This window comes from Rhinoraja longicauda, chromosome 33, assembly GCF_053455715.1.
Source record: "Rhinoraja longicauda isolate Sanriku21f chromosome 33, sRhiLon1.1, whole genome shotgun sequence".
NCBI lineage: Eukaryota > Metazoa > Chordata > Chondrichthyes > Rajiformes > Arhynchobatidae > Rhinoraja > Rhinoraja longicauda.
The window spans coordinates 14063156-14089260 of record NC_135985.1 but is presented as its reverse complement, the minus strand read 5'-3'; the positions used below and the strand labels follow the sequence as shown (position 1 = coordinate 14089260).

General features: G+C 42.6%; 1 protein-coding gene across 2 annotated transcripts in view; it reads left to right on the top strand.

Annotated features, from left to right (window-relative positions):
- Positions 1-25469, top strand: part of gabpb1 (GA binding protein transcription factor subunit beta 1) — a 54597-nt gene extending 29128 nt beyond the window's left edge. The window contains exons 10-11 of one of the 2 annotated variants that reach the window (XM_078427486.1): positions 19314-19370; positions 22362-25469. In XM_078427486.1, coding sequence (XP_078283612.1) covers positions 19314-19370; positions 22362-22514 — 210 coding nt within the window. In that variant the 3' untranslated portion in view covers positions 22515-25469. The remainder of the gene's footprint in view (positions 1-19313; positions 19371-22361) is intronic. The other variant, XM_078427487.1, reaches the window with a different exon arrangement.
- Positions 25470-26105: the final 636 nt, after the last annotated feature.

Sequence of the window (26105 nt, the reverse complement as noted above, 5' to 3'; positions counted from 1 at the left end):
AGTTCCACGTGCTAATCATGTATTTAAAATTCAGAGATTTCAAACGAGAGGAATCGAGGGTTACAGGGATGGGGCAGTACTGTGGAATTGAGACCAACAATTGGATCAGTCATGATCTCATTGAATGTCAGAGCAAGATTAAGGAGCTGTATAACTACTATTTCACCTAATGTACCACATTGCTCTGGGACTTTTTGGGATAAACGGTTGTGTATGCTGAAATCTAAAGATGTTCTAGATTCAATGAAAAAAAACTCTGTCATTTGTGGCTGGTGGCTGAGTGACTTACTTTGGAATCTCTGGAACAGGGTTCATCCATCTGTTCTATCACATTGGGCAGCTTAAACACGGCAACCATAAGTCCTGTCATAGAGCAGTGTTGGGTGCACCTGCATTGTCAAGGTCCTCGCTATTTGTTCTCAGTGCATTTGGAAACTGCACACCATGTACAGTTATTAAGATCGACAGAAGAACCATTGATTGTATGGAATATTCATCTTTCTTTTAGGAAATATGCTGCCCTAGACTCGAGCGCTTGTCACGGTGTTCTATCCAATCACCTTCTTTATTTGGACTTTAGATCAAAACAATAGCTGTTTGCAACTTGAAGTTTTTTATAATGCCTTTCTCTGACATCTGTGGTATTAGTTTGAAATAGAAAAGATGAATATTCTACTTTGACACCAGGAATTATGCAAGAGGACCGAGTTGTTTTGGGTTTATCCTGTCCTCCACTGTGCTAACCTGTGGAAATGCACACAGTTCCTTTGTCCTTTTACTTTCTCAAGTTTTCCTGAACACTCCAAGTTGTTTGCATAATTTCCAATAATCCAGAGTCCGAGCACAAATCACCAGAAGGACATTGATAAGGTGAACAGTCACAGTCTTTTTCCAGGGTGGGGTAGTCCAGAAAAAGATGGCATAGGTTTACGGTGAGAGGAGAAAGGTTTAAAAGGAACCTGAGTGGCATGTTTTCACAGGGAGGTTGGTTTGTACATGGAAAGAGCTGCTCGAGGAAGCTGTGGAGACAGATATAATTGCAATGTTTAAAAAAAACATTTGCTCTAGAACACGGATAAGAAAGGTTTAAAGGGATATAGGTCAAACATCGACAAATGGGACGAGCTGAAGTAACATCTTGGTCGACACGGATGAGTTGGGCTGAAGGACCTGTTTCCATGCTGCATGACTCTATGACTCTAATTGGTGAAACCATTGAATTTTGGGAGGAGGAGATTTCAGTCCTCTCTCACTCATGCACACGTTTAGCTCTTGGGGCTAAAGGAATCAAGGGATATGGGGAAAAAGCAGGAATGGGGTACTGATTTTAGATGATCAGCCATGATCATATTGAATCAAAGGGCCGAATGACCTACTCCTGCACCTATTTTTCTATGTTTTGATTCCAACAGAGGATATGAATTGTCCACTCTTTCCTTTAATACCTAGGGTGTTATTGTAATTGCAAAGCCTTCCTTGCAACTATGTGGGATGTGTATTTAATTCAATGGTCAATATCTTAGGGCAAGCAGAAGACACTGCTTTGAAACTGACTTCCATTGTAACTGCAACAATTAAAATAAGCTTTCGTTTAAAAACAACATTCTGCTGGCAGAATTTGACTTTTAAATAGAATCTATTTGCTGAATTCACACTGATTTTGGTGCAGTTAGTGCTAAAATTGGCTACAGAAATTTTAAACCTCTCTAATTTTCCTTTATCAAGTAGCTAAACTAGAATGACATTATATTATCTATTTGGAATAATAAACACAAAATTCTTATTGCTCAATAAAAGAACAATATAATAGGTACATTCACAATGACTAGTCTTGCCCCATGAAACTTTTGAAAAGACCTAATGTTAATTTGTGATTCTGTTGTTGTTTTAGGTTCACAGTGAGATGTTAAATACACAAACACTGCTGGTTAATCTAATGGACAAGGAGCATGAATTAGCGCAAACACAGTGATGTACTTACAAGAATGGAGAAAATTAATTGCCAAGATATACCAAAAGCCACAAGGAAGGCAAATAAAATATATTAAATTAAAACATAGACATATTTGCATTTCAAATTGCTATTGTACTTGGAGTAAGTGTATATAGCATCTCTTGCTTATTTGAGAAACTTGAAATGTGTAGCCCAGCTTCTCAAATGTCCCATCAATTCAATATTTCTTTGTAACAAATACGATAAATTATGTTCATGTGAAAAGTCCTAGATGCTAAGATGGTCTGTTTGAGAGTGGAAAAAAATCTATATTTTTAATTTTCTGGATTAGGATAGGCTAACTCAAAAATTTATTTTAATAAACAAAATAAGTTTAGAATTCACATTCTTGTGGATATTGTTTACTTATAGACTAATTTAGTAACTGTTAGAGATCCAAACAAAAATTTATTTAACAAGAAAATGCAGTTTCAACTTGCTCAAATAGTAATTCTGATGCCAGGCAATGTCATTGTGGGAGAGGAGGCAGAAGAATGAAAAAAATGTCAGCTATTTTTTTGTTTGTTTTGAGCTGATATAATTCTGTAAGCTTGTGTCCAAATTCCAATCAAGGGCTTAACGGTTCTTCTGGTAGGAAGCTTTCTTACAAATTTCCTACATCTGGTAGGCATTTAGCACTAAGTATTTTGACTTTTGAAATGAGAGGGACAAGGTCGAGAACTAGGAGAAAGAGCAGCTTCTTCCTCTATCCTGAGAGGATGCTTTTGAAATTTGAAATAAGTACCAGGATATGTTAAGGTGTCTGTTTCACATAGGGTCTATTCTGCATTTCCAATGATCTATTTAAAATCTCATTCACATGGTGTAGCATGGTTTCTAGCTTGCAATTCTTTACAAAAACAAAAAAAGTTGACGTGTTTCTGTTGGGAACATCAATAACAATGTTTTTTTCCCCTTTCTTATCGTTTATCAATTGTTTAAATCTGAAGACTAAAATCTTTTCTTGCTATTTATATCTGCAGCAGTCAGAGATTTGTCACCCTGTCTTTTACTTTAAGGAACCTTCCCAAACTGTCCCTTGCCAATTAATATCTCTATTTTAATGGAAACCATCCTAGGCTCCAGTGGATTTTGAACATAGACTATTTTTGACTTTTGTACTTGCTTAGAGTCTTAAGCTTTTTGACAGATATGAATTTCACAGATTCTCATAATATATGAAAATATGTTCACATTTCCTATCTTTATGGATTATATAAATGATAATTTATAGATGGTCACAGTTGAAGAGTGTGGACTAAAACAAATTTTAAGCTATCTTTGGAGGGAATAGACAGATGATATTTCGAGTCAGGACCCTTCGTCAGACTGAGTTCCTCCAGCACTTTGTGTTTTGCTCAAGATTCCAACATCTGCAGTTTCCTGTGTCTTTACCACCTTGTTCATCCAAACTGAAAAGAACTTTAGACACAAAATGCTGGAATAACTCAGCGAGACAGGCAGCATTTCTGGAGAAGGAATGGGTGACGTTTCGGGTCGAGACCCTTCCTCAGACTGATGTCAGGGGAGTGGGTGGGACAGAGATAGAATGTAGTTGGAGACAGTTAGACTGGTGGGAGAAGTGGGAAGGGGGAGGGTTTGGAGAGAGAGGGAAAGCAAGGGTTTCCCAGTTTTCCCCACCAGTCTTACTGTCACTTCAAATAGCCCTTGCTTTCCCTCTCTCTACATCCACTCCCCCTTCCCAGTTCTCCCACCAGTCTTACTGTCTCCGACTACATTCTATCTCTGTCCCACAAACTCCCCTGACATCAGTCTGAGGAAGGGTCTCGACCCGAAACATTACCCATTCCTTCTCTCCAGAGATGCTGCCTGTCCTGCTGAGTTACTCCAACAGTTCAACAGTTCAACAGAGCTTTATTTGTCATTCGGTACCAAGGTACCGAACGAAACTACATAGCAGTCACACACAAAAAAGAACACAAGACACATGACCCCAACACATAACGTCCATCACAGTGACTCCAAACACCCCCTCACTGTGATGGAGGCAACAAAACTTCCACTCTCTTCCCCACGCCCACGGACAGACAGCTCGTCCCCGACCGACCTGCACAGTCCCCGCAAGGGGATGGAAGTCCCCGCGGCCGAGTCGCACCGGGCGCTGAGACGTCTCGCGGCCGAACCGAGCGGTGGAAGGCCCCGCGACCGAGCCGTGCGCAGCTAAGTCCCGCGGCCGAGCCGCACCGGGCGATGTTAAGTCCAGCGGCCGAGCCGCACCAGGCGATGGAAGGCCCCGCGGCCAAGCCGCACCGGGCGATGGAAGGCCCCGTGGCCAAGCCGCACCTGGCAATGTTAAGTCCAGCGGCCGAGCCGCACCAGCGATGAAAAGTCCCACGGCCGAGCCGCGCCGGGTGATGTTAGGCTCCGCGGCCCGGGCACTGTTAAGTCCAGCGGCCGAGCCGCACCAGCGATGTTAGGCCCCGCGGCCGAGCCGCACCGGGCACTGTTAAGTCCCACGGCCGAGCCGCACCAGCGATGTTAGGCCCCGCGGCCGAGCCGCACCGGGCGATGGAAGGCCCCGCGGCCGAACCGCACCGGGCACTGTTAAGTCCCGCGGCCAAGCCGCACCAGCGATGTTAGGCCCCGCGGCCGAGCCGCACCGGGCGATGGAAGGCCCCGCGGCCGAGCCGCACCGGGCACTGTTAAGTCCAGCGGCCGAGCAGCTGGACTACCTTCGAATTAAACCAGCATCTGCAGTTCTTTCCTACACTGAATAGGATTTTGTTGGGTATTCATTGTTGCGAAGTGGTAGTGATTTCCTCTTGTGGAGATCTGGGTCCTTTGAGCTGTGATTTTAGTTACAACTTGACTCCTGTGAAATATTATTAACCCTCATGAAATTCAACTTAAGAATTGGTATGTGAATGTGTCCGACAATACTTTCGTATTGATTTAAATATGTGACACTTGCACTGTTAAGGTTCATTGTTGAACTTAAAGGGAAATTGCAGTGTTAATCCTTAGTCCTTCAATAATATCCCTTGTGTTGTTTCATTTTGCTGCCTTGAAAGACCCTGGCAACAAGATTTTTCTGCTGACTTCACTTGAAGCTACTTGGGGCAGTGTCTCTATCAGAGAAATGTAGATTTTCTTAAAATTCCTTTAAAAAAAATCTGGGTGTTGCTGGAATGATGCGTTTTATCTCTCATCTCTAATTTCTCATGAAATCTTCAACCATTGCTGACATTCTGGTGGAGGTGCACCATAATGCTGTTGGGAGAAGGGATCCAGGTGTTAGACCCAGTAACGATGAAGGATCAGCGGTATAATTCCAGGCCAGGATGGTATGAGGCTGAAGAAGTCATTAGCTGGTGCGTCCCCTGCATTCCGTGTCCTTCATAGGGAGGGAAGTCAGCGGTTTGGGAGGTGCTGTTGAAGTAGGCTGGGTGACTAACTGCAATGAATTTTGTAGATGGTACACACTGCCACCACTGTGTGCCGGGGGTAGAAGGAATAGGTAGGTGGTTGTTAGGGTGTGAATCTGGCCGAATGCGTTGTCCTGCTGTCAGTTTTCTTGGTTATTGGCACTGCACTCAGTGGATGTTCTTCCTTCGTGCTCCTAAGTTGTACCTTGTAGGTGGTGGAGAGACTTTGGGAGTCAGAAAATCAGCCATTTACTGCAGGAAATTAGTCTCTGATCTGCATTTGTTGTGTTTATGTGTCTGGTCCAATTGATTTCTGGTCATGAATGCCCTTAGCACATTGATGATGAGACTTGGCGATGTTGATGGCATTAAATGTAAAGAGTAGGCGGTTAGAATCTATCTTGATAGATACAAAATGCCTGAGTAACTCAGCGGGATAGGCAGCATCTCTGGAGAAAGAATGGTTGACGTTTCAGGTCGAAACACTTCTTCAGGCTGACTTAGAGCCTGAAGAAGAGACTCAACCCGAAATGTCACCAATTCCTTCTCTCCAGAGATGCTGCCTGCCCCGCTGAGTTACTCTGGCATTTTGTGTCTATCTTTGGTGTAAACCAGCATCTGCAGTTCCTTCCTGCACTTAGAATCTCTCTTGTTGCATGTGCAAATGTTTCTTGCCACTTATCAGCCAACATCTGAACATTGTCTAGATCTTGCTGCATGCAGACATGCACTGCTGCATTTGCCAAGGAGTTGTTAATGGAAAGAACATTGTGCAATCATCAGCAAGCATTCCTAAATGAGATTTTAGGAAGGAAAGAAGGTCTTTGACAAAACAGCTGAAAATGGCTGTACGTAGTACTCTGTCCTGAGGAACAGTGGTGCAGTGGTAGACTTGCTGCCGTACAGTGCCAAAGACTTATGCTCGATCCTGACTACAGGGTGCCATCTGTATGGAGTTTGCACATTCTCCCTGTGAGCATGTGGGTTTTCTCCAGGTGTTCTGGTCTTCTCCCACATTCCAAAGAAGTACAGATTTGTAGGTTAATTGGCTTCAGCAAAAATTGTAAAATTGTACCTAGTGTGTAGGATAGTATTAGTATACAGGGTAACCACAGGTCAGCATGAACTCAGTTGGCCAAAGGGTCTGTTTCCATGCCATATCTTTAAAGTGTGAAGAACTTTTATATGAAGTCTTCAGTCTGGGATGATTGAAGCAAGGCAACCAGAGTCTTTTTATGAGAGATGGCTAGAGATTTTTTCCTTTAATGCCATTGAGTTTGAATTTACCAGGGCCCCTTGAAGGTACTCTTGGTCAAATGCTGTCCTGATATCATGGGCAGTCACTCTCACCTAGCTTGTGGAAATTCTCTCTTTGATCTATGTTTGAACTAAAGCTGTGATGATGTTACAAAAAAGAGGAATCCAGATGAAATTACCACGGTCAACATATAGGTGACATTGTTGCACCTCATGGAAACAGCCACTCAGCTCACCGCTCCCTTCTACCACCACCAATCCAAGCAAATCTCAATCTTCCTCTTACATCTTCCTCAACTCCTCCCACTCCTGAATTCACCTGCCACCCACATGCACCAGGTGTAATTTGGTCCCCTTCTGTCACCCTTTTGTCTCTTTTTAATCTCTCAGCTTTGTCCACCCATTCGGCAATCAAAGCCCCGTTCATCTGCATTCATCCATCACTTGCCAGGCTTTGTTCTGCTCCCCACCTCTTCCCATTTTCTTCCCCCCCCCTCCCACCCCCCACTACAATTACTCTGAAGAAGGATCACCTATCCATGTCTTCCAGTCATGCTGCCTGGTCCACTGAATTACTCTAACGCCTTTTGTGTTCTACGTAAGATTCCAGCATCTGCAGTGCCGAGTGTCTCCGGGGGTAATTTGCAGTATCTAGTTAACCTACATCTTTGGCAAGTGGGAGAAAACAGAGCTCCCAAGGTCAAGATTGATCGGGGGTGTCTGACTGCATGAACCACTTCTCATCGTGCCACCCTGAATTAAAGCATTGTTGAGAGCCTCATAAAAATGATCGGCACGCAGCCAAGTCCATGGGAAGCCACCAGCAAATGTGTGATTATTTTTGCAGCTCAAGATATTGTAATTTGTTAGTCTTTTTCACTATTAGTTTTCAGACCTGCAGGCCTTTGGTATTCACTGTATTCCTTATTAAAGCTAATACACTCTCTTGCTCAGACGTTTTCAGATGATGATATAATTTGTGTACAAATTACTGCCGACCTTTAAGTTACTTCCTGTTTTATTTGTTGTTCCTTACTCTCTGACACATTGGTCCTAAGCGTGGTTTAATGGGAAAAAATAGCTTTCCAAATCTTTGTCCAGACGATCCACAACAAAGAATACTGCCAGATATGAGGAGCATTGCAATCACCTCCTCCTTTTTTCACCTCAAGAAAAAAGGGTGGCCTTGTTCCCTTGTATAATGCTGCCATTGAGTCGGAGAAAGCTTCTCTCAGGGTGAATTTGGTGTCAGCTTATCACAAGGACTGGGTTTCTATTTACAAGAACACAAAATAGACAATCAAGTCCTAGAAACAGTTTGGAACATATCCAATCCTAAGGGTCAGTAGACTTGAGTAATTTTGGTATACACATTTTTAATAAATGACTGAAAGAGAAAATAAAGATCGTAATTGCAATATTAGAACGGGTGGAATGCTATTAGTACATTGGGACAAAGACGCATCATTTATTTATTTGCCTCTGTACTCCACAATTTGAGATTTGTAATAGAAGAAATCACATGTGGTTAAAGTGCACATTGTCAGATTTTAATAAAGCCTTTTTATACATTTTGGTTTCACCATGTACAGCAGTGTTTATACATAGTCCCCCACCCATTTCAGGGCACCATAATATTTGGGACACAGCAATGTCATGTAAATGAAAGTAGTCATGTTTAGTATTTTGTTGCATATCCTTTGCATGCAATGACTGCTTGAAGTCTGCAATTCATGGACATCACCAGTTACTGGGTGTCTTCTCTGGTGATGCTCTGCCAGGCCTGTATTGCACGCATCTTAATTTATTTTGGGGGCTAGTCCCCTTCAGTTTTCTCTTCAGCATGTACAAGGCATGCTCAATAGGGTTCAGATTGGGTGATTGACCATTTTTTAGCTTTGAAAAACTCCTTTGGTGCTTTAGCAATATGGGATCATTGTCTTGCTTTAGAATGAACCGCCAGCCAATGAGTTTGGAGGCATTTGTTTGAACTTGAGCAGATAGGATGTGTCTGCACACTTCAGAATTCATTATGCTACTAACATCAGCAGTTGTATCATCAATGAAGATGTGAGCCAGTACTTTCAGCAGGCATTCATGCCCAGGCCATAACACCCCCACCACCGTGTTTCACAGATGATGAGGTGGTATGCTTTGGATCTTGGATAGTTCCTTCTCTCCTCCATACTTTGCTCTTGCCATCACTCTGATATAAGTTAATCTTCGTCTCATCTGTCCACAAGAACCATGCTTGCTCTTTTAAGTACTTCTTAGCAAACTATAATCTCGCCATCTTATTTTTGCGGCTAATCAGTAGTTTGCATCTTGCAGTGTAGCCTCTGTATTTCTGTTCATGAAGTCTTCTGCGGACAGTGGCCATTGACAAATCCATACCTGATTCCTGAAGAGTGTTTTTGATCTGTCGGACAAGTGTTTGGTGATTTTTCTTTATTATAGAGAGAATTTCTCTGTCATCAGCTGTGGAGGTCTTCTTTGGCCTGCCAGTCCCTTTGTGATAAGTAAGCTCCCCAGTGCTCTCTTTCTTCTTAATGATGTTCCAAACAGTTGATTTTGGTAAGCCTAATGTTTGGCTGATGTCTCTAATAGTTTTATTCTTGTTCCTCAGTCTCATAGTGGCTTCTTTGACTTTCATTGTCACAGCTTTGGTCTTCATGTTGATAAACAGCAATAAAAGTTTCCAAAGGTGATGAAAAGACTGGAGGAAAGAGTAGGTGCTGAGAGCTCTCTTATACCTGCATTAAGGTGGCAATTAAACACACCTGAGCAATTACAAACACCTGTGAAGCCATGTGCCCCAAACATTTTGGTGCCCTGAAATGGGGGGACTATTTATAAACACATCTGTAATTTCTACACGGTGAAACCAAACTGTATAAAAATGGCCTTTATTGAAATCTGACAATGTGCACTTTAACCAAATATCAAATTGTGGCGTACAGAGGCAAATAAATAAATGATTGGTTTCTGTTCCAAACATTATGGAGGGCACGGTAAGTTAAGACTAACTTAAAACATGCAGAATGGAATGTCAGAAAACTCTGAAATGACTGTCATACTTTATGATGGGTGATCTCTTGCACCTGTATAAACCTGAGAATTGTCAGCCCTGGAAACTTCAACAAATTTTCCAGGACATGAGCCTGTGGCCATAATGTTTTTTTTCCTGTAGCCTATGGTGTATTGATTCTTCTAAAACACTAGGGGATCTGATGCTAGAAGTGGGAAAAGCATCCTGCTCTGGCTCCCAGTTTGCTATACTTTTGGATCTACTTAAACTAGTTCTATAACTCTGAAGGTGTCTGCTTCACTTAGCATTGTACTTCAAGATATTCATTGTGGGTGATGTACAGAGATAATTATGATTGATGAATTAAGAAAGTATGTTTTGGAATTCTCAATTTAGGATAGAAGTGGGAAAAGGACACATCATTCTATTACTTGGAGTTGAGATCTTCTTGCCAATGACATTTACAAACTTGCCACCTTTAGCAAATGCATAATTTGTGATGCTTCCTTGCCTTTCCTATCAGTCCATATTCGACACTTGCAAAGCATTCCATCTTTTACTTCAACGTCATTGAATCAAAGTTTCATCATTCCCCTTTTTAAACAGTTCTTTGAACTGTTTGGAGGAATTTACATAGTTTACTTGTTTTCAATGAGGGAATAAATCAGCAGTTATCCAAAATTCACCTCCACTAACCATACCTGAAACCATGAGTATTTACATAAACTCTTTAAAATTAAACTTCGATTCCATTGACTCAAGATGTCATTTTCTTTTGATAAATTGGCTTCCATTACCTGGTGTTTGGTATTTATCGTCCTATAATTTGAAGCTATTCTTTATTTCCTGCATTGTATCATTAGCCCGTGGACCTGAAAATAATGCAGATGTTCATGGAGTTAGAATTACAGTTATACAAATATTCTTCATGCCAAAAAACAAACTTTCTCGAGCAGCATCTGTGAAGGCAAAGGGATAGTCAACATTTCAGTTCATGCTTCATGATGATCCTGCATGCTTGAATGGCGGAGTAGACTTGATGGGCCGAATGGCCTAATTCTGCTCCTATCACCTATGGCCTTATGTTCCTAACTATTTAGAACATAGAACAGTACAGCACAGGAACAGAACCTTGTGACCAAAGATGTCTTTACCGATCATGATGCCCATTTAAACTGCCTGTGGCCTATATTAATTCTCTGCCAGTTCATGTGATAAGGACTTTGTTGTTTTTGGGTTACAATTGTAGTCCTGATGGAGGATTGTGATCTAAAGTGTTGACCTCCACAGATTCTGTTCAACCTGCTGAATTTCTCCCAGCAGTTTGTTCCAGATTCCAGTGTTTGCCGTCTTTTTCATCACAAACATTTGTTTCTCCAGTCTGGTAGCTGTCCATTTTCTTTTTGGAAAAATTTATTTGAGTACAATACAAACTTTTCATTTTACAGCATTTTAATCGGGCTGGTGGTTTCATTTATGCCACACAGACATGGCCTCACTCATTAGGCAAAGCTCCAGGGGTGGTACTCAGTGTGAGTTTCCCATCCTTGCTAACTCTTGTGGTTTGGAACTGCTCCAACTAGGGCAGGGGTGACTGAATGAAGCCATTCCGTTCCTAGTTTCTCCATTAGACTAGTTCTTTTACATCTTGTAGTTTCTTTTACATCAGAATGGATCCAGGAATCTGAATCAAGACCATCATCTTTATCAACTGCAGTAAGTTGGATAGAAAAAAACCCTATTATCTTAAGGTTTGAGATGAAATTAAACTAGTGGGTATATCAAGTTGTGCAGGTGGGATTTTACTCTCCCACCTGCAAAACTTGATGTACCCACTACTTTAATTTCATCTCAAACCTTAAGATCCTCTCCTGGACTACAACCATGACGTGGTGGAGAGCCTTGCGTACTCCATTGCTCCTGAGAGCTATGCCAGATGGGGTTTTATATCCCTGGCAGGTTCAACCAAACTGGACAGGTCAAGGGTGAGGAGGCAGACGAAGCAGTCCCTGGTCCTCCAGGTTGGGGGTTGGGAATGTTTTGGGTCGAGACCCTTCTTCAGACTGTCAAAATTGGTTGACAGACAGAAAGCAAAGAGTGGGGATAAATGGGTCCCTTTCAGAATGGCAGGCAGTAACTAGTGGGGTACTGCAAGGCTCGGTGCTGGGACCGCAGCTATTTACAATATACATTAATGACTTGGATGAAGGGATTAAAAGTACCATTAGCAAATTTGCAGATGATACAAAGTTGGGTGGTAGTGTGAACTGTGAGGAAGATGCTATGAGGTTGCAGGGTGACTTGAACAGGTTGTGTGAGTGGGCGGATGCATGGCAGATGCAGTTTAATGTGGATAAGTGTGAGGTTATCCACTTTGGTGGTAAGAATAGGAAGGCAGAGTATTATCTGAATGGTGCCAAGTTAGGAAAAGGGGACGTACAACGAGATCTGGGTGTCCTAGTGCATCAGTCACTGAAAGGAAGCATGCAGGTAGTGAAGAAAGCCAATGGAATGTTGGCCTTCATAACAAGGGGAGTTGAGTATAGGAGCAAAGAGGTCCTTCTGCAGTTGTACAGGGCCCTAGTGAGACTGCACCTGGGGGTACTGTGTGCAGTTTTGGTCTCCGATTTTGAGGAAGGATATTCTTGCTATTGAGAGCGTGCAGCGTAGGTTTGCTAGGTTAATTCCCGGAATGGCGGGACTGTCATATGTTGAAAGACTGGAACGACTAGGCTTGTATACACTGGAACTTAGAAGGATGAGAGAGGATCTTATCGAAACATAGAAGATTATTAAGGGGTTGGAAACGTTAGAGGCAGGAAACATGTTCCCAATGTTGGGGGAGTCCAGAACAAGGGGCCACTGTTTAAGAATAAGGGGTAGGCCATTTAGAACTGAGATGAGGAAAAACCTTTTCAGTCAGAGAGTTGTGAATCTGTGGAATTCTCTGCCTCAGAAGGCAGTGGAGGCCAATTATCTGAATGCATTCAAGAGAGAGCTAGATAGAGCTCTTAGGGATAGCGGAGTCAGGAGGTATGGGGAGAAGGCAGGAACGGGGTACTGATTGAGAATGATCAGCCATGATCACTTTGAATGGCGGTGCTGGCTCGAAGGGCCAAATGGCACCCTCCTACACCTATTATCTATTGTCTATTGCGTATTGAATTCTACTCCATGGTCTCTCAGGGAACTCCCATGGATGGATTGGGGCTGCAACAAGACTATACTGACTCTGCTGACAGCTTGGACAACTTCTCACTTGTTGTTCCAACTCTTTGTTGATTCCTGGCCACCAGACGTATGATCTTGCCAATGCCTTCATTTTCACAATGCCAGGGTGCGTGCTATAAAGTTCTTCAAGGATTCTAGTCCTTATCTCCAGATTATCTGGGATAACCACTCTTGGTCCCCACAGGATTATGTCATCCTTCACTGACAGCTCTTCTTTCTTGCTGGCAAAGGGCTTTACTTCTTCTGGAAGATTCCTTGCACTTGGCCACCCTTCCATGATGTGGTTCTTTACCTTGGAGAGAACTCTGTCCTTCTTGGTGGCTCTCTTCACTTCCTGTGCATCAACAGGGCGTGTGTCCAGATCGGTGAGCATGTTGATGTGCGTCTCTGGTGCTTCATCACGCTCGGCGAGCTCCGGATGATTCCATGAAGAGTCCTCTTCGTGGATCGGCAAGTGCAACAACGCATCTGCATTCTGGTGTTTCTTGCCTTCTCGATGGACTATCTGGTAACTGTAGGCAGACAGGATCATATGCCATCTTGCTATGCGAGCAGAGGCCATCGGGCTGGCTGGCTTGTGGTCTCCAAACAGTCCCATCAGAGGCTTGTGATCAGTCACAATGATGAAAGACCTTCCATGTAACTGCTTGTGGAACTTCTTCAGTCCGAAGATTATCGATAAACCCTCCTTTTCATATTGTGCGTAGTTCTTTTCGCTGGGCTTGAGAGTGCGTGAAGCGAAAGCTATCGGGCGTTCTTGTCCATCTGATTCAACAAGGCTTATCACAGCACCTAAGCCATAGGGGCTTGCATCCGTTTGGAGCAGGATGGGTTAGACAATGGACAATAGGTGCAGGAGGAGGCCATTCAGCCCTTCGAGCCAGCACCGCCATTCAATGTGATCATGGCTGATCATTCTCAATCAGTACCCCGTTCCTGCCTTCTCCCCATACCCCCTGACTCCGCTATCCTTTTGGCTGGTTTGGCTGGATCGTAATGCGTCAGCACACTGTCACTCTGCAGAAGACGCTTGGATCTCTGGAATACCTGCTCTTGTTCCTTTCCCCATCTGAACTTGGGATCAGGCTTGCTGCATCTCAATAGACAATAGACAATAGGTGCAGGAGTGGGCCATTCAGCCCTTCGAGCCAGCACCGCCATTCAATGCGATCATGGCTGATCACTCTCAATCAGTACCCCGTTCCTGCCTTCTCTCCATACCCCCTCACTCCGCTATCCTTAAGAGCTCTATCCAGCTCTCTCTTGAAAGCATCCAACGAACTGGCCTCCACTGCCTTCTGAGGCAGAGAATTCCACACCTTCACCACCCTCTGACTGAAAAAGTTCTTCCTCATCTCCGTTCTAAATGGCCTACCCCTTATTCTTAAACTGTGGCCCCTTGTTCTGGACTCCCCCAACATTGGGAACATGTTATCTGCCTCTAATGTGTCCAATCCCCTAATTATCTTATATGTTTCAATAAGATCCCCCCTCATCCTTCTAAATTCCAGTGTATACAAGCCCAATCGCTCCAGCCTTTCAACATACGACAGTCCCGCCATTCCGGGAATTAACCTAGTGAACCTACGCTGCACGCCCTCCATAGCAAGAATATCCTTCCTCAAATTTGGAGACCAAAACTGCACACAGTACTCCAGATGCGGTCTCACCAGGGCCCGGTACAACTGTAGAAGGACCTCTTTGCTCCTATACTCAACTCCTCTTGTTACGAAGGCCAACATTCCATTGGCTTTCTTCACTGCCTGCTGTACCTGCATGCTTCCTTTCATTGACTGATGCACTAGGACACCCAGATCTCGTTGAACTCCCCCTCCACATAACTTGACACCATTCAGATAATAATCTGCCTTTCTATTCTTACTTCCAAAGTGAATAACCTCACACTTATCTACATTAAACTGCATCTGCCATGTATCCGCCCACTCACACAACCTGTCCAAGTCACTCTGCAGCCTTATTGCATCTTCCTCACAATTCACACTACCCCCCAACTTAGTATCATCTCCTCCCACTCTTTGAATCTGCTGATCTGTACTCTGCCTTCAACATCTGAATCAATGGTGCAATCTCCTGTGACAGGTTGGGTATAAACTTCCTGTAATACCCCAGTAAGCCGAGGTATGCGTGGAGTTGGCTTTGGTTCACAGGCCACTTTGCTTCCCGCACCGCAGCAATGTTGTCTTGAAGAGGACGAAGACCATTCTTGTTCAGTCGATGTCCGAGATAGTCGACTGACTCTTGCATCAGTGCACACTTCTCCTTCTTCAAACGTAACCCATTGGTCTCTAGTCTTCCAGGTTCCTGAGGTGCTCTTCGTCAGTCTTTCCGCTGATGATGATATCATCAAGGTGTGGCTTGCACATGGGAATATCAGCTATCAGACTCTCCATGGTTCTCTGGAACATGGCTGGTGCGCTGGATATCCCAAAGGGCAGTCTGGTATATTCGGAGACCTTTATGTGTGTTAATCGTGGTGAACTTTTGAGCTCCAGGGTCCTTAACCAGTCTCTTCCCATTAGGCTTGCACCTTTGTTTACTACCACTATGGTCAGCGTTTCGGGCTTACAAACAGTTGTAACTCTATCTGATGATAGGCATGGGAGAGGTCTAGTTTAGAGAACTTTTCTCCTCCTTCTAGTTCCTGCAGTAGATCCTCCAAAGTTGGAAGGGGATACTGTTCGACTTTCAGCACCTTATTTGCTGTGAGCTTGTAGTTGCCGCAGACTCTCATTCTCCCATCTCGTTTCGGAACAGCTATGATCGGGCATGCAAAATCTGCTGTCTTCACAGACTTGATAATGCCATCCTGCAGCAAGTCATCCAATGCGGCATCAATCTGCTTTCTAGCAGCATATGAAACTGGAGCTGCCTTGTAAAACTTTGCTCCCCTGTTTTCGTCTTGTAGATATTACCTTGGTTTGGTATCCTTCAGTACCTCATGGCTGCTGTTATCAAACAGTTTGGCATGTCTGTTGAGTACTGTGTCCATGGTATCTTGCAAACTGTGCATACTACTCAGTGGACTTAATCTTGAATCTGGCGTGTTCTAGCTGACTAGCTTTAACAACAATTCAGGGTACTTCCTTAACCAGTCTCTTCCCATTAGGCTTGCACCTTTCTTTACTACCACTATGGTCAGCGTTTCGGGCTTACGGTGAGGTTCGAGCTGTACCTGTACCGCTGCTTGTCCGTAGATGTCAACCTTCTCTCCAGTGTAGCATTTCAGCTTGATGCTACTGGGATCTAGCCTAGGGTCTTTACCGAGTTTGCTGAAGACTTCTTCTGGTACGATAGTCCATAGACTTCCCGTGTCAATGTCTAGTTGTACCTCCCTGCTGTTCACTATCAAAGTGGCTTTATACGGTTCAGAGTTCGACAACTTGTTGATCGATTCATCGTCCAAGTGGCTCATGGTTTCTTCTGATGATGAATTCGAAGCTGCCTCCTCCAAGTGGTTTGCTTTTTTCTGAGATTGTCCTCTCCTCCGCTGGTAGGCTCTAACAGCCTCACACTGACTCTTAGTGTGACCCATTCCAGAGCACCTGAAGCACCTGCCATCTCAAAATGTGCCCCTCGCTGGCTCGTGGTTGCAGCAATGCTCGTAGGGTGTGGGAACCCTTGCTTCCTAAACCTGTAAGGAACAATGCTCTTTTCTTCTCTTATGACGTGATATCGTTTGAAGTGAACCACGCCTCCAAGACTTCAGTCCATTCCTCAATAGTATAACCAGATTCTAACTGGGGCACATTCCCAACAATTGGATTAGCCATGGTTACACTATTAATACTTGGTTCACAACAACACTGTTTAACCGTTATCACCGTCACTGCTCTGCTCTCCGATACTCGGATACTCGCCGTCGGTGGCGGTTGCTGGGGACAAAAAGGGCGGCGACTGAACTTGGGCCTTGGGCTGCACGGCACCTGGCTTAGCTATTACTGGCAAGCGAACACGATTGATGTTCTGCTGGCTATGGCTGCCTCTATGTGCTGCGCTGCAGGGCTACAGCACTGATTGTATGGTAGGTTGCATCGATGGCTGACTTGCACTTGCGAACGTGAAGTAAATGTACCATAGAATGTTCCACAGACACCAACTTATTTCAGGGCATTTGTACACTGAAGTGGGGTGGTCTTGGCAGCAAATATCATGGTCTTATTCAGTGACTGAGGAAGTGGAATCACAGCCATGCGACATGGGTTAGTGTTAGTAAGATCTTGGGACATTCAGTTATCCTGACCTTTTTTCTGAATTTATCTGTTTTTTCTCACACCAAGAATCAAGAATTTAACCTTCTGCTCCAAGTAAGAGAACTAAAGTTAATCCCAAAACCACCAAATCAAATAAAATGACTTAAGTACATGCTAGAAAATTACAGACACATTTGGACACATGTTGACCAAATATCTGCTTGAATAAATAATGAATATTTTGTTATGTCTGGATTTTCCTGAACCAACGGACTAATTGATTGGGGATATTAGAGGGGACTCATATGGGGAAGTACAAGATCGACCTGTTTGAATCCGAGAAGCCTGGAGCAGGAGTTTTGAGAGGAATTAATGCATTGAGGAATGCATGTGCACTGATCAGAGAAGGTAACGCACAGTCCAAAGAGTTGGTGAACATTTGTTAAAGGTGACAAAGTTGGAAGTGCCAGTTTGTAAATTTCATTGCTAAGAAGATCTCATCCCCAATTAATGGAACGATAAATGCCCTTTTCCCACTGTGAAATATGAAGATAAACAATGTCGAGTATGGTCTGACCCATCAAGATATCATGTCCATTCTGGGCTCTTCAGCTCCGACCTTAAGGTTCACAAAACAAATTTATCTGAATATCGCCATGGATTAAATGAAAAATGACAAGGCTAAGATATATAACCTTATATTTGGAGAGTTGAGGAAAGTGAATCAAAGTATTTAAAATTATGCAATGATTTGTTGCAGAGACCCATGTACTCTTCTGGAGGAATCCAAAAGGAGAGGGCAGGTATTTAAATTGGTCCTGAGTTATATAGAAGTGAAAGTCGGTATAGAGGTCCAACTCACTTCCTCAAAAGACTGAAAGCAGCAGTCATTTGATGGGAATGGGAGGATTTGTAAAGTGAGGGAATCTCACCACAGTTTCTGAGCAAGCTGAGTGCTCAGTCTTGGTTGTGTTCCCATCACAAGCCTAGCTACCAGCACCACAGTTTACAGTTTTATGTATCGGCTTGTTATTGTCACGTGCACTGAAATACAGGAAAAAAAACTTTGTTTTGCATGCTATCCAAGCAAATTATACCACACATGAGTACAGTCAAACGACACTATGAGTATTACAGGTAGTGGAAAAAGAGGAAGGAAACAGTGCAGAATATTTTATGAATGTTATGGCAAAAGTGCAAATAAAAGAAAGGTGCAAGGGCTGAAATGAGGTAGACTGGAATATCAGAAATACATCCTTAGTATGAGGTCCATTCCAGTGTCTGATAACAGTGGGGAAGAAGATGTTCCTGAAGCTGGTAGTACGTGTTTTCAAACTTTAGTATCTTCTGCCTGACAGTAAAGAAGAGAAGAGAGTGTGAGTGGTCCTTGATTATGTTGGCTGCTTTTCCAAGGCAGCATGAAGTGTAGTTGGAGTCAAGAGAGGTGGGGGGGGGGGGGCTGGGGGCTGGTTGGTGTAATGGACAGGGCTACATCCACAATTAGAAACATAGAAACAGAAAATAGGTGTAGGAGGAGGCCATTTGGCCCTTTGAGCCAGCACCTCCATTCATTGTGATCATGGCTGATCATCCACAATCAGTAACCTGGGCCTGCCTTCTCCCCATATCCCTTGATTCCATTAGCCCCTAGAGCTCTATCTAACTCATTTAAATTCATCCAGTGCATTGGCCTCCACTGCCTTCTGTGGCAGAGAATTCCACAAATTCACAACTCTCAGTCTTTATTCAGACTGTAGCCCCTGGTTCTGGACTCCCCCATGGAATTGTGCAATTCCATGCAGTCTTCAGCAGGGCTTTTGCCAAACCATGCTGTGATGCATCTGAAAGGATGCTTGCTATGGTGTATTTGTAAAAATTGGTGAGAGTTATTGGAGAAATGTTGAATTTCCTTATTCTGTAGCTTAATAATAAGTTATTAGCCTGACATCTGGGGCTAATAACTGGATAAAACAGTTGTAAATCACATGCTAGGGGAGTGGAAATAATTAAATAGAGGAGCATTAGAGTATTATTACCAATAACTCTTTGCACGATGGACCCAAGTCTCAACATCTTGCAAAAAATAATATAATAGCAAACAAAGGGAGTAAACATGTTGTTTTCCATAATTGTACATGTGTTTTTATGTAAATCATAAAATACAACAAGAATTTATGATCTTTTGCTTTTGTATTCCTGCCGATTAGATACAAGAGAGTTCTGTTCCGGAAACTTGTACCCTGGAAACTGTGGAATTCTCAGAGGTAATCACTGAAATATTTATAGATGAAATGCCTCAAGGAGCCTCAATATCCCGTGTCCTCCCTCACCTGCATCACTTGCTTTTAACAACTGGAAATATGCAGTAAATAATATGTGCCTTCATGGTATGTCTCTTCACTGGATGTCACGCAAAGCAAATGTTTTCACTACACGTCTCAATAGTAAAATTGCAACTGGGGTGGGGTTAAAGGATAGGTTGGAAAGAGAAATCTGCTATGAATCAGCTCATTTCCAGAAGCAGAAAAGGCTCAGATCTAACAGGTCTAATTGCCATGATGCCTTGGGCAAGGGACGGGCTGAGAGAAACCTGTGCATTTCCAGGGTAAAGCAGCTGAGAGTATCAGATATTTTTGTAAGAAGATAGTACAGAATGCCACTCATTTGCCAAGATAGTGCATATTATCAGATCAAAGTCAAAAATATTGAGTTGTTATACAGTGCCCTTCAAAATGTGTGGGATAAAGACCCATCATCTATTTATTTGCCTAGGTACTCCACAATTTGAGATTTGTAATAGAAAAAATCACATGTGGTTAAAGTGCACATTGTCATATTTTAATAAAGGCCATTTTTATACATTTTGGTTTCACCATGTAGAAATTGCAGCTGTGTTTATACTTAGTCTCCCCCCCCCCCACCCAATTTCAGGGCACCATAATCTTTGGGACAGAGCAATGTCATGTAAATGAAAGTAGTCATGTTTAGTATTTTGTTGCATATCCTTTGCATGCAATAACTGCTTGAAGTCTGCAATTCATGGACACCACCAGTTGCTGGGTGTCTTCTCTGGTGATGCCCTGCCAGGCCTGTATTGCACCCATTTTTAGCTTATACGGACTAGTCCCCTTCAGTTTTCTCTTCATCATATAAAAGGCATGCTCAATTGGATTCAGATTAGGTGATTGACTTGCCCACTCAAGAATAGACCATTTTTTAGCTTTGAAAAACTCCTTTGTTGCTTTAGTAGTGTTTGGGATCATTGTCTTGCTGTAGAATAAACCGCTGGCCAAAGAGTTTTGAGGCATTTGTTTGAACTTGAGCTGATAGGATGTGTCTATACACTTCAGAATTCATTATGCTACTACCATCAGCAGTTGTATCATCAATGAAGATAAGTAATCCCAGTACCTTCAGCAGCCATACATGCCTAGGCCAAAACACCCCCATGACCATGTTTCACAGATGAGGTGGTATGCTTTGGATCTTGGCCAGTTCCTTCTCTCCTCCATGCTTTGCTCTTGCCATCCCTCTGATATAAGTTAATCTTCGTCTCATCTGTCCACAAGATCTTTTTCCAGAACTGTGGTTGCTCTTTTAAGTACTTCTTGGCAAACTGTAACCTGGCCATCCTACTTTTGTGGCTAACTAGTGGTTTGCATCTTGCAGTGTAGCCTCTGTATTTCTGTTCATGAAGTCTTCTGTGGGCAGTGGTCATTGACAAATCCACACCTGACTCCTGAAAAGTTTTTCTGATCTGTCAGACAGGTGCTTGGGGATTTTTCTTTATTATAAAGAGAATTATTCTGTCATTATGGGAGAATATTATTTTATGCATGATATTATTTGCTATTATTTTATACCACGACATCATCAGCTGTAGAGGTCTTCCTTGGCCTGCCAGTCCCTTTGCGATTAGTAAGCTCACCAGTGCTCTCTTCTTAACGATGTTCCAAACAGTTGATTTTAGTAAGTCTAAGGTTCGGCTGGTGTCTCTAACAGTTTAATTATTGTTTCTCAGTCTCATAATGGCTTCTTGACTTTCATTGGCACAACTTTGGTCCTCATGTTGATAAACAGCAATGAAAGTTTACAAAGGTGATGGATAGACTGGAGGAAAGACTAGGTGCTGAGAGCTCTCTTATACCTGCATTAAGGTGGCAATTAAACACACCTGAGCAATTGCAAACACCTGTGAAGCCATGTGTCCCAAACATTTTGGTGCCCTGAAATGGGGGGACTATGTATAAACACAGCTGTAATTTCTACATGGTGAAACCAAAATGTAAAAAAATACCCTTTAATAAAATCTGACAATGAGCACTTTAACCACATGTGATTTTTTCTATTACAAATCTCAAATTGCGGCGTATAGAGGCAAATAAATAAATGATGGGTCTTTGACCCAAACTTTATGGAGTTTGTACAGAAAAACGAAATAATTAAAATCTTATTTGCAGCAGCATAACAGAGTACTCAGATAACATAATAACCAAAAAAGGTTCAATAAATTAAACACAAATAATATTGGTGCAGAGAGAAAGCACAAAGTTCCTAGCTGCAACCAAGCCAGTTTGTAGTTTAGTTGGTGTTTATAGTGTTCTGCAGAAGAAAATGTTCCTGAACTGTTTTAAATTCAGTTGATAAATACTTTTTAATGAATTGATAACAACCATTACACTTTCTGGAGCGAGGGAATCTATGTAAAATCTTGGAAGTTTCTTGTTTGAACAGTTGTTCCTCCTGATTTTTGGGATTGTACTCGCCTCCATGTAAGATTTTATTTGGTTGGATTTTATTCTGCTTTATAACAGGACAGCCCTGTAGGAAGAACTAGAAGTGAGTTGCCTCCCTGATCCAGCTGCCTGTCTGAGAGCCACTGAATAAAGGACACCAACGCTACTTGCTTGTTATACTTAAGGAAAGCACCAGTGAAAGCACATTCACTCTTTATTACTTGGGCAATTACTTTGCTGAGAAAAAAAACTTTCTAATCGAGTCGTCACTGGACAGTGATTGTCAGAATGAATCCTGGCAGATTTTTCTCCACCTTCCCTCCTGGATATAATGCAGCATTGGGAACAGCTCCCTCTCTTTTACACCATTCCAGGGTTGTTGACCTCAGTCTTATCCCGGCTCTGTGATTGGTTTCTGCCTTCAGAGCACCTCTGTGTTGATGATAATTGCCAGAGTAACACACACTGCAGGCTGACAATGGACCGGGTTGGTGTTGATCTGTTGTGTTTTGGTTCTAGGAGAAGGAAGTGTTGCAGAAACAGCTGGAAGAAGCCAACCGTGAGGCCCAGAAGTATAGGCAGCAGCTCTTTGAGAAGGAGCAGGAGGCAGAGGCCTATCGGCAGAAGCTGGAAGCCTTTGGGCACCTGCCCTCAAATAAGCAGGTGCTCTAAATTGTCAGGTGGACATTAAGAGGCAAACACTTCACTCAAACACTCAGCGGTTCCAGATCCTACGAGAAGGACAGCCTTCTCGATCACTGTGACACAAAAGGGCACGGCAACATCCAGGCATAAAGGGTGCTGAAGACAGAGCATGGCTCGGTAAATTGTGCTTTTTAGTCAATTTGAAATCTTAAGTGATTGAACTGCATTCGAAGGATGTACAGACGTACAGGGTGGAGGTTGAAGGCAGAGAAGAAATAAGGCAGTGAGCAATCTGCCCATAATATTCCACAAGGACTGAATCTGTCTGAAGAGCACAGTCCCTCGGACCTTACTCATTCACACCCTTCCTCTCTGAGGTCTTACGTAGTTCTGTTATTACATTAAAATGCTCTGACTCTTGTGAGCTTATCATTGCATATTGTTTTTATCTGTTGATTACTCAATTGCCTCCGTGATATGTTGCAGGTATGAAATATTGTCTGGACAAAAGTAGAACAAAGTTGTGCAGGTGATTAGTAAAACGTGGTGGAGCCTTCTTTGCACACTGTGTGGACAGGTAACTGCTCACACCTGTGAGGGTAATTGAGGCTTTTAATATTTAAATGTAACTGCAAAATGAGCCATTGGGTTGCTATGGACTGTTTACCTTGTCAAAATCATTTAAAATGTTGAGTTACAGAAGTTTAATAATGTCTCAATGGTATTTTTAGAAATCCTTAAAGGAGTACTCTCAACAGCTGGAACCAAGTTAAGACCTAGTTGCAAAAAGCTTATTTGAAGTCTAAATAAAATAATCACGCTTCAATGTAATTAACCAAAAACAAATAGTAAAAATTAGAGTCTTGTTGTTTGTAATACTTGTCCCTGATTTTCATCCGGGTTCAACTTGGACTTACCGAAAAAGCTGATGTGGACCGATACAACTTTAAAAATCCAATGAGCCACATCGTATGGGAAATGTTCCTGGAATGGATTATTCAGTCACTGAGAAAGCCAGTAGTGTTTGGAGACAGGGCATCATTCAGGAAATGGCAGTAGGTGATGTTTTACACTTACTGTTGCTCATCCTGATACAAAAAACATTCAATCCTTACCCCTCAATTATCTCGTAACAACAAGACTTTAGTTTGACACATTGAGCTGAGCTTAAAAATGACATTCAGAATTTTGAATTCTATTCATTTATACCCTGCAAGTGCGACAGAGCCCGTCCTTCAATATTAAATGTCATTATGAAAGGTAACGGTTGCAAAGGTTCATTGCTGGGCAGAAAGTTTGGCTGAGCTGATACAGGGTTAGATTATTTAAAGTGTTACTATTATGGCAATGTTACAAACGGCAGCAGCTGGAAGTGTGAATGAAGGGTGCCAGTGACTGGATCGCAGAGAACAGCTGCTGGTGTCTGCTGGCAGTGCCGCATTCGGATGTTGTTTTTAATGTATTATGTTGTACCTCGTTTATATTCCTTGTTCAGCCAGTCTTGTCCCTTTCATCGTTCCTGGAGAGCTGTCATTTGTCCTGCCATCTGATCCATGCTGAGTGTCCTCTAACTGCCTGGCTGATAATTTTATTTAGTATTTAGTTCCGACTTTTCTACAGAGGGCTGTCGCAATGACCACCCTCAGACTGAGAGTGCTGGCATCCCGTTAAACAGCAGCACTCATTTGAGTATGAAAGAGATTGTTTGTTCCAGCTAGTCAGCGCCTGACTTAATGTAAATTGACATAGTTTATTATAAGCTGCAGTGAATTCAGAGCATTTCCTCATAGATTTTTTTTTTCCATTCAGCCTATCCTTGTAATTGTATAAACTAAGATGATTACAAATCTTCCACTGTATAATTTTGTATCAAATAAAAACTTTCTTAAGTAATGATTTTCGTCAATTTCATTTCTTAAAGATAGTGGCTGTAATCAAAGAAACGTGGGAAAACACTGCACATGGCTTTTGTCCAGATGTGTTGTATCTTCTGCCCATCTCTCTGAGGGATACTTGTCCCTGATTTTCATCTGGGTTCAACTTGGACTTACCGAAAAAGCTGATGTGGACCGATACAACTTTAGAAATCCAATGAGTCACATCGTATGGGAAATGTTCCTGGAATGGATTATTCAGTCACTGAGAAAGCCAGTAGTGTTTGGAGACAGGGCATCGTTCAGGAAATGGCAGTAGGTGATGTTTTACACTTACTGTTGCTCATCCTGATACAAAAAACATTAAATCCTTACCCCTCAATTATCTCCTAACAACAAGACTTTAGTTTGACACATTGAGCTGAGCTTAAAAATGACATTCAGAATTTTGAATTCTATTCATTTATACCCTGCAAGTGCGACAGAGCCCGTCCTTCAATATTAAATGTCATTATGAAAGGTAACGGTTGCAAAGGTTCATTGCTGGGCAGAAAGTTTGGCTGAGCTGACACAGGGATAGATTATTTAAAGTGTTACTATTATGGCAATGTTACAAACGGCAGCAGCTGGAAGTGTGAATGAAGGGTGCCAGTGACTGGATCGCAGAGAACAGCTGCTGGTGTCTGCTGGCAGTGCCGCATTCGGATGTTGTTTTTAATGTATTATGTTGTACCTCGTTTATATTCCTTGTTCAGCCAGTCTTGTCCCTTTCATCGTTCCTGGAGAGCTGTCATTTGTCCTGCCATCTGATCCATGCCGAGTGTCCTCTAACTGCCTGGCTGATAATTTTATTTAGTATTTAGTTCCGACTTTTCTACAGAGGGCTGTCGCAATGACCACCCTCAGACTGAGAGTGCTGGCATCCCGTTAAACAGCAGCACTCATTTGAGTATGAAAGAGATTGTTTGTTCCAGCCAGTCAGCGCCTGACTTAATGTAAATTGACATAGTTTATTATAAGCTGCAGTGAATTCAGAGCATTTCCTCATAGATTTTTTTTTTCCATTCAGCCTATCCTTGTAATTGTATAAACAAAATGATTACAAATCTTCCACTGTATAATTTTGTATCAAATAAAAACTTTCTTAAGTAATGATTTTCGTCAATTTCATTTCTTAAAGATAGTGGCTGTAATCAAAGAAACGTGGGGAAAACTCTGCACATGGCTTTTGTCCAGTTGTGTTGTATCTTCTGCCCATCTCTCTGAGGGATACTTGTCCCTGATTTTCATCTGGGTTCAACTTGGACTTACCAAAAAAGGCTACGCATCTGTGAACCGATACAGCTTTAGAAATCCAATGAGCCACATCGTACTGGAAATGTTCCTGGAATGGATTATTCAGTCATTGAGAAAGCCAGTAGTGTTTGGAGACAGGGCATAGACCTGTAGGTTGCTCCAACCTCAGAATTCAGCTGCTGTTCATGTGTGACATATGGTTTTCATCCCATCACACTGAAAACCCCACATCAGTCCCCATCTAATTCTTCCACCTCTCAACTAGTTACTGACCTCTGCTAAAGGAAAAAGTCATTTTTAATGTTTAGGTTTCTCATACTCTAGTGTAATTAATCTCCATTTTGGTCGTTATTCCAACAAAAAGCCCCTTCTCATACTCTGCAGATCTGGGAATGTGCAATATATTCCCACTGCACCTTCAAGCACCTCCCCCCAATGGTGACCAGAT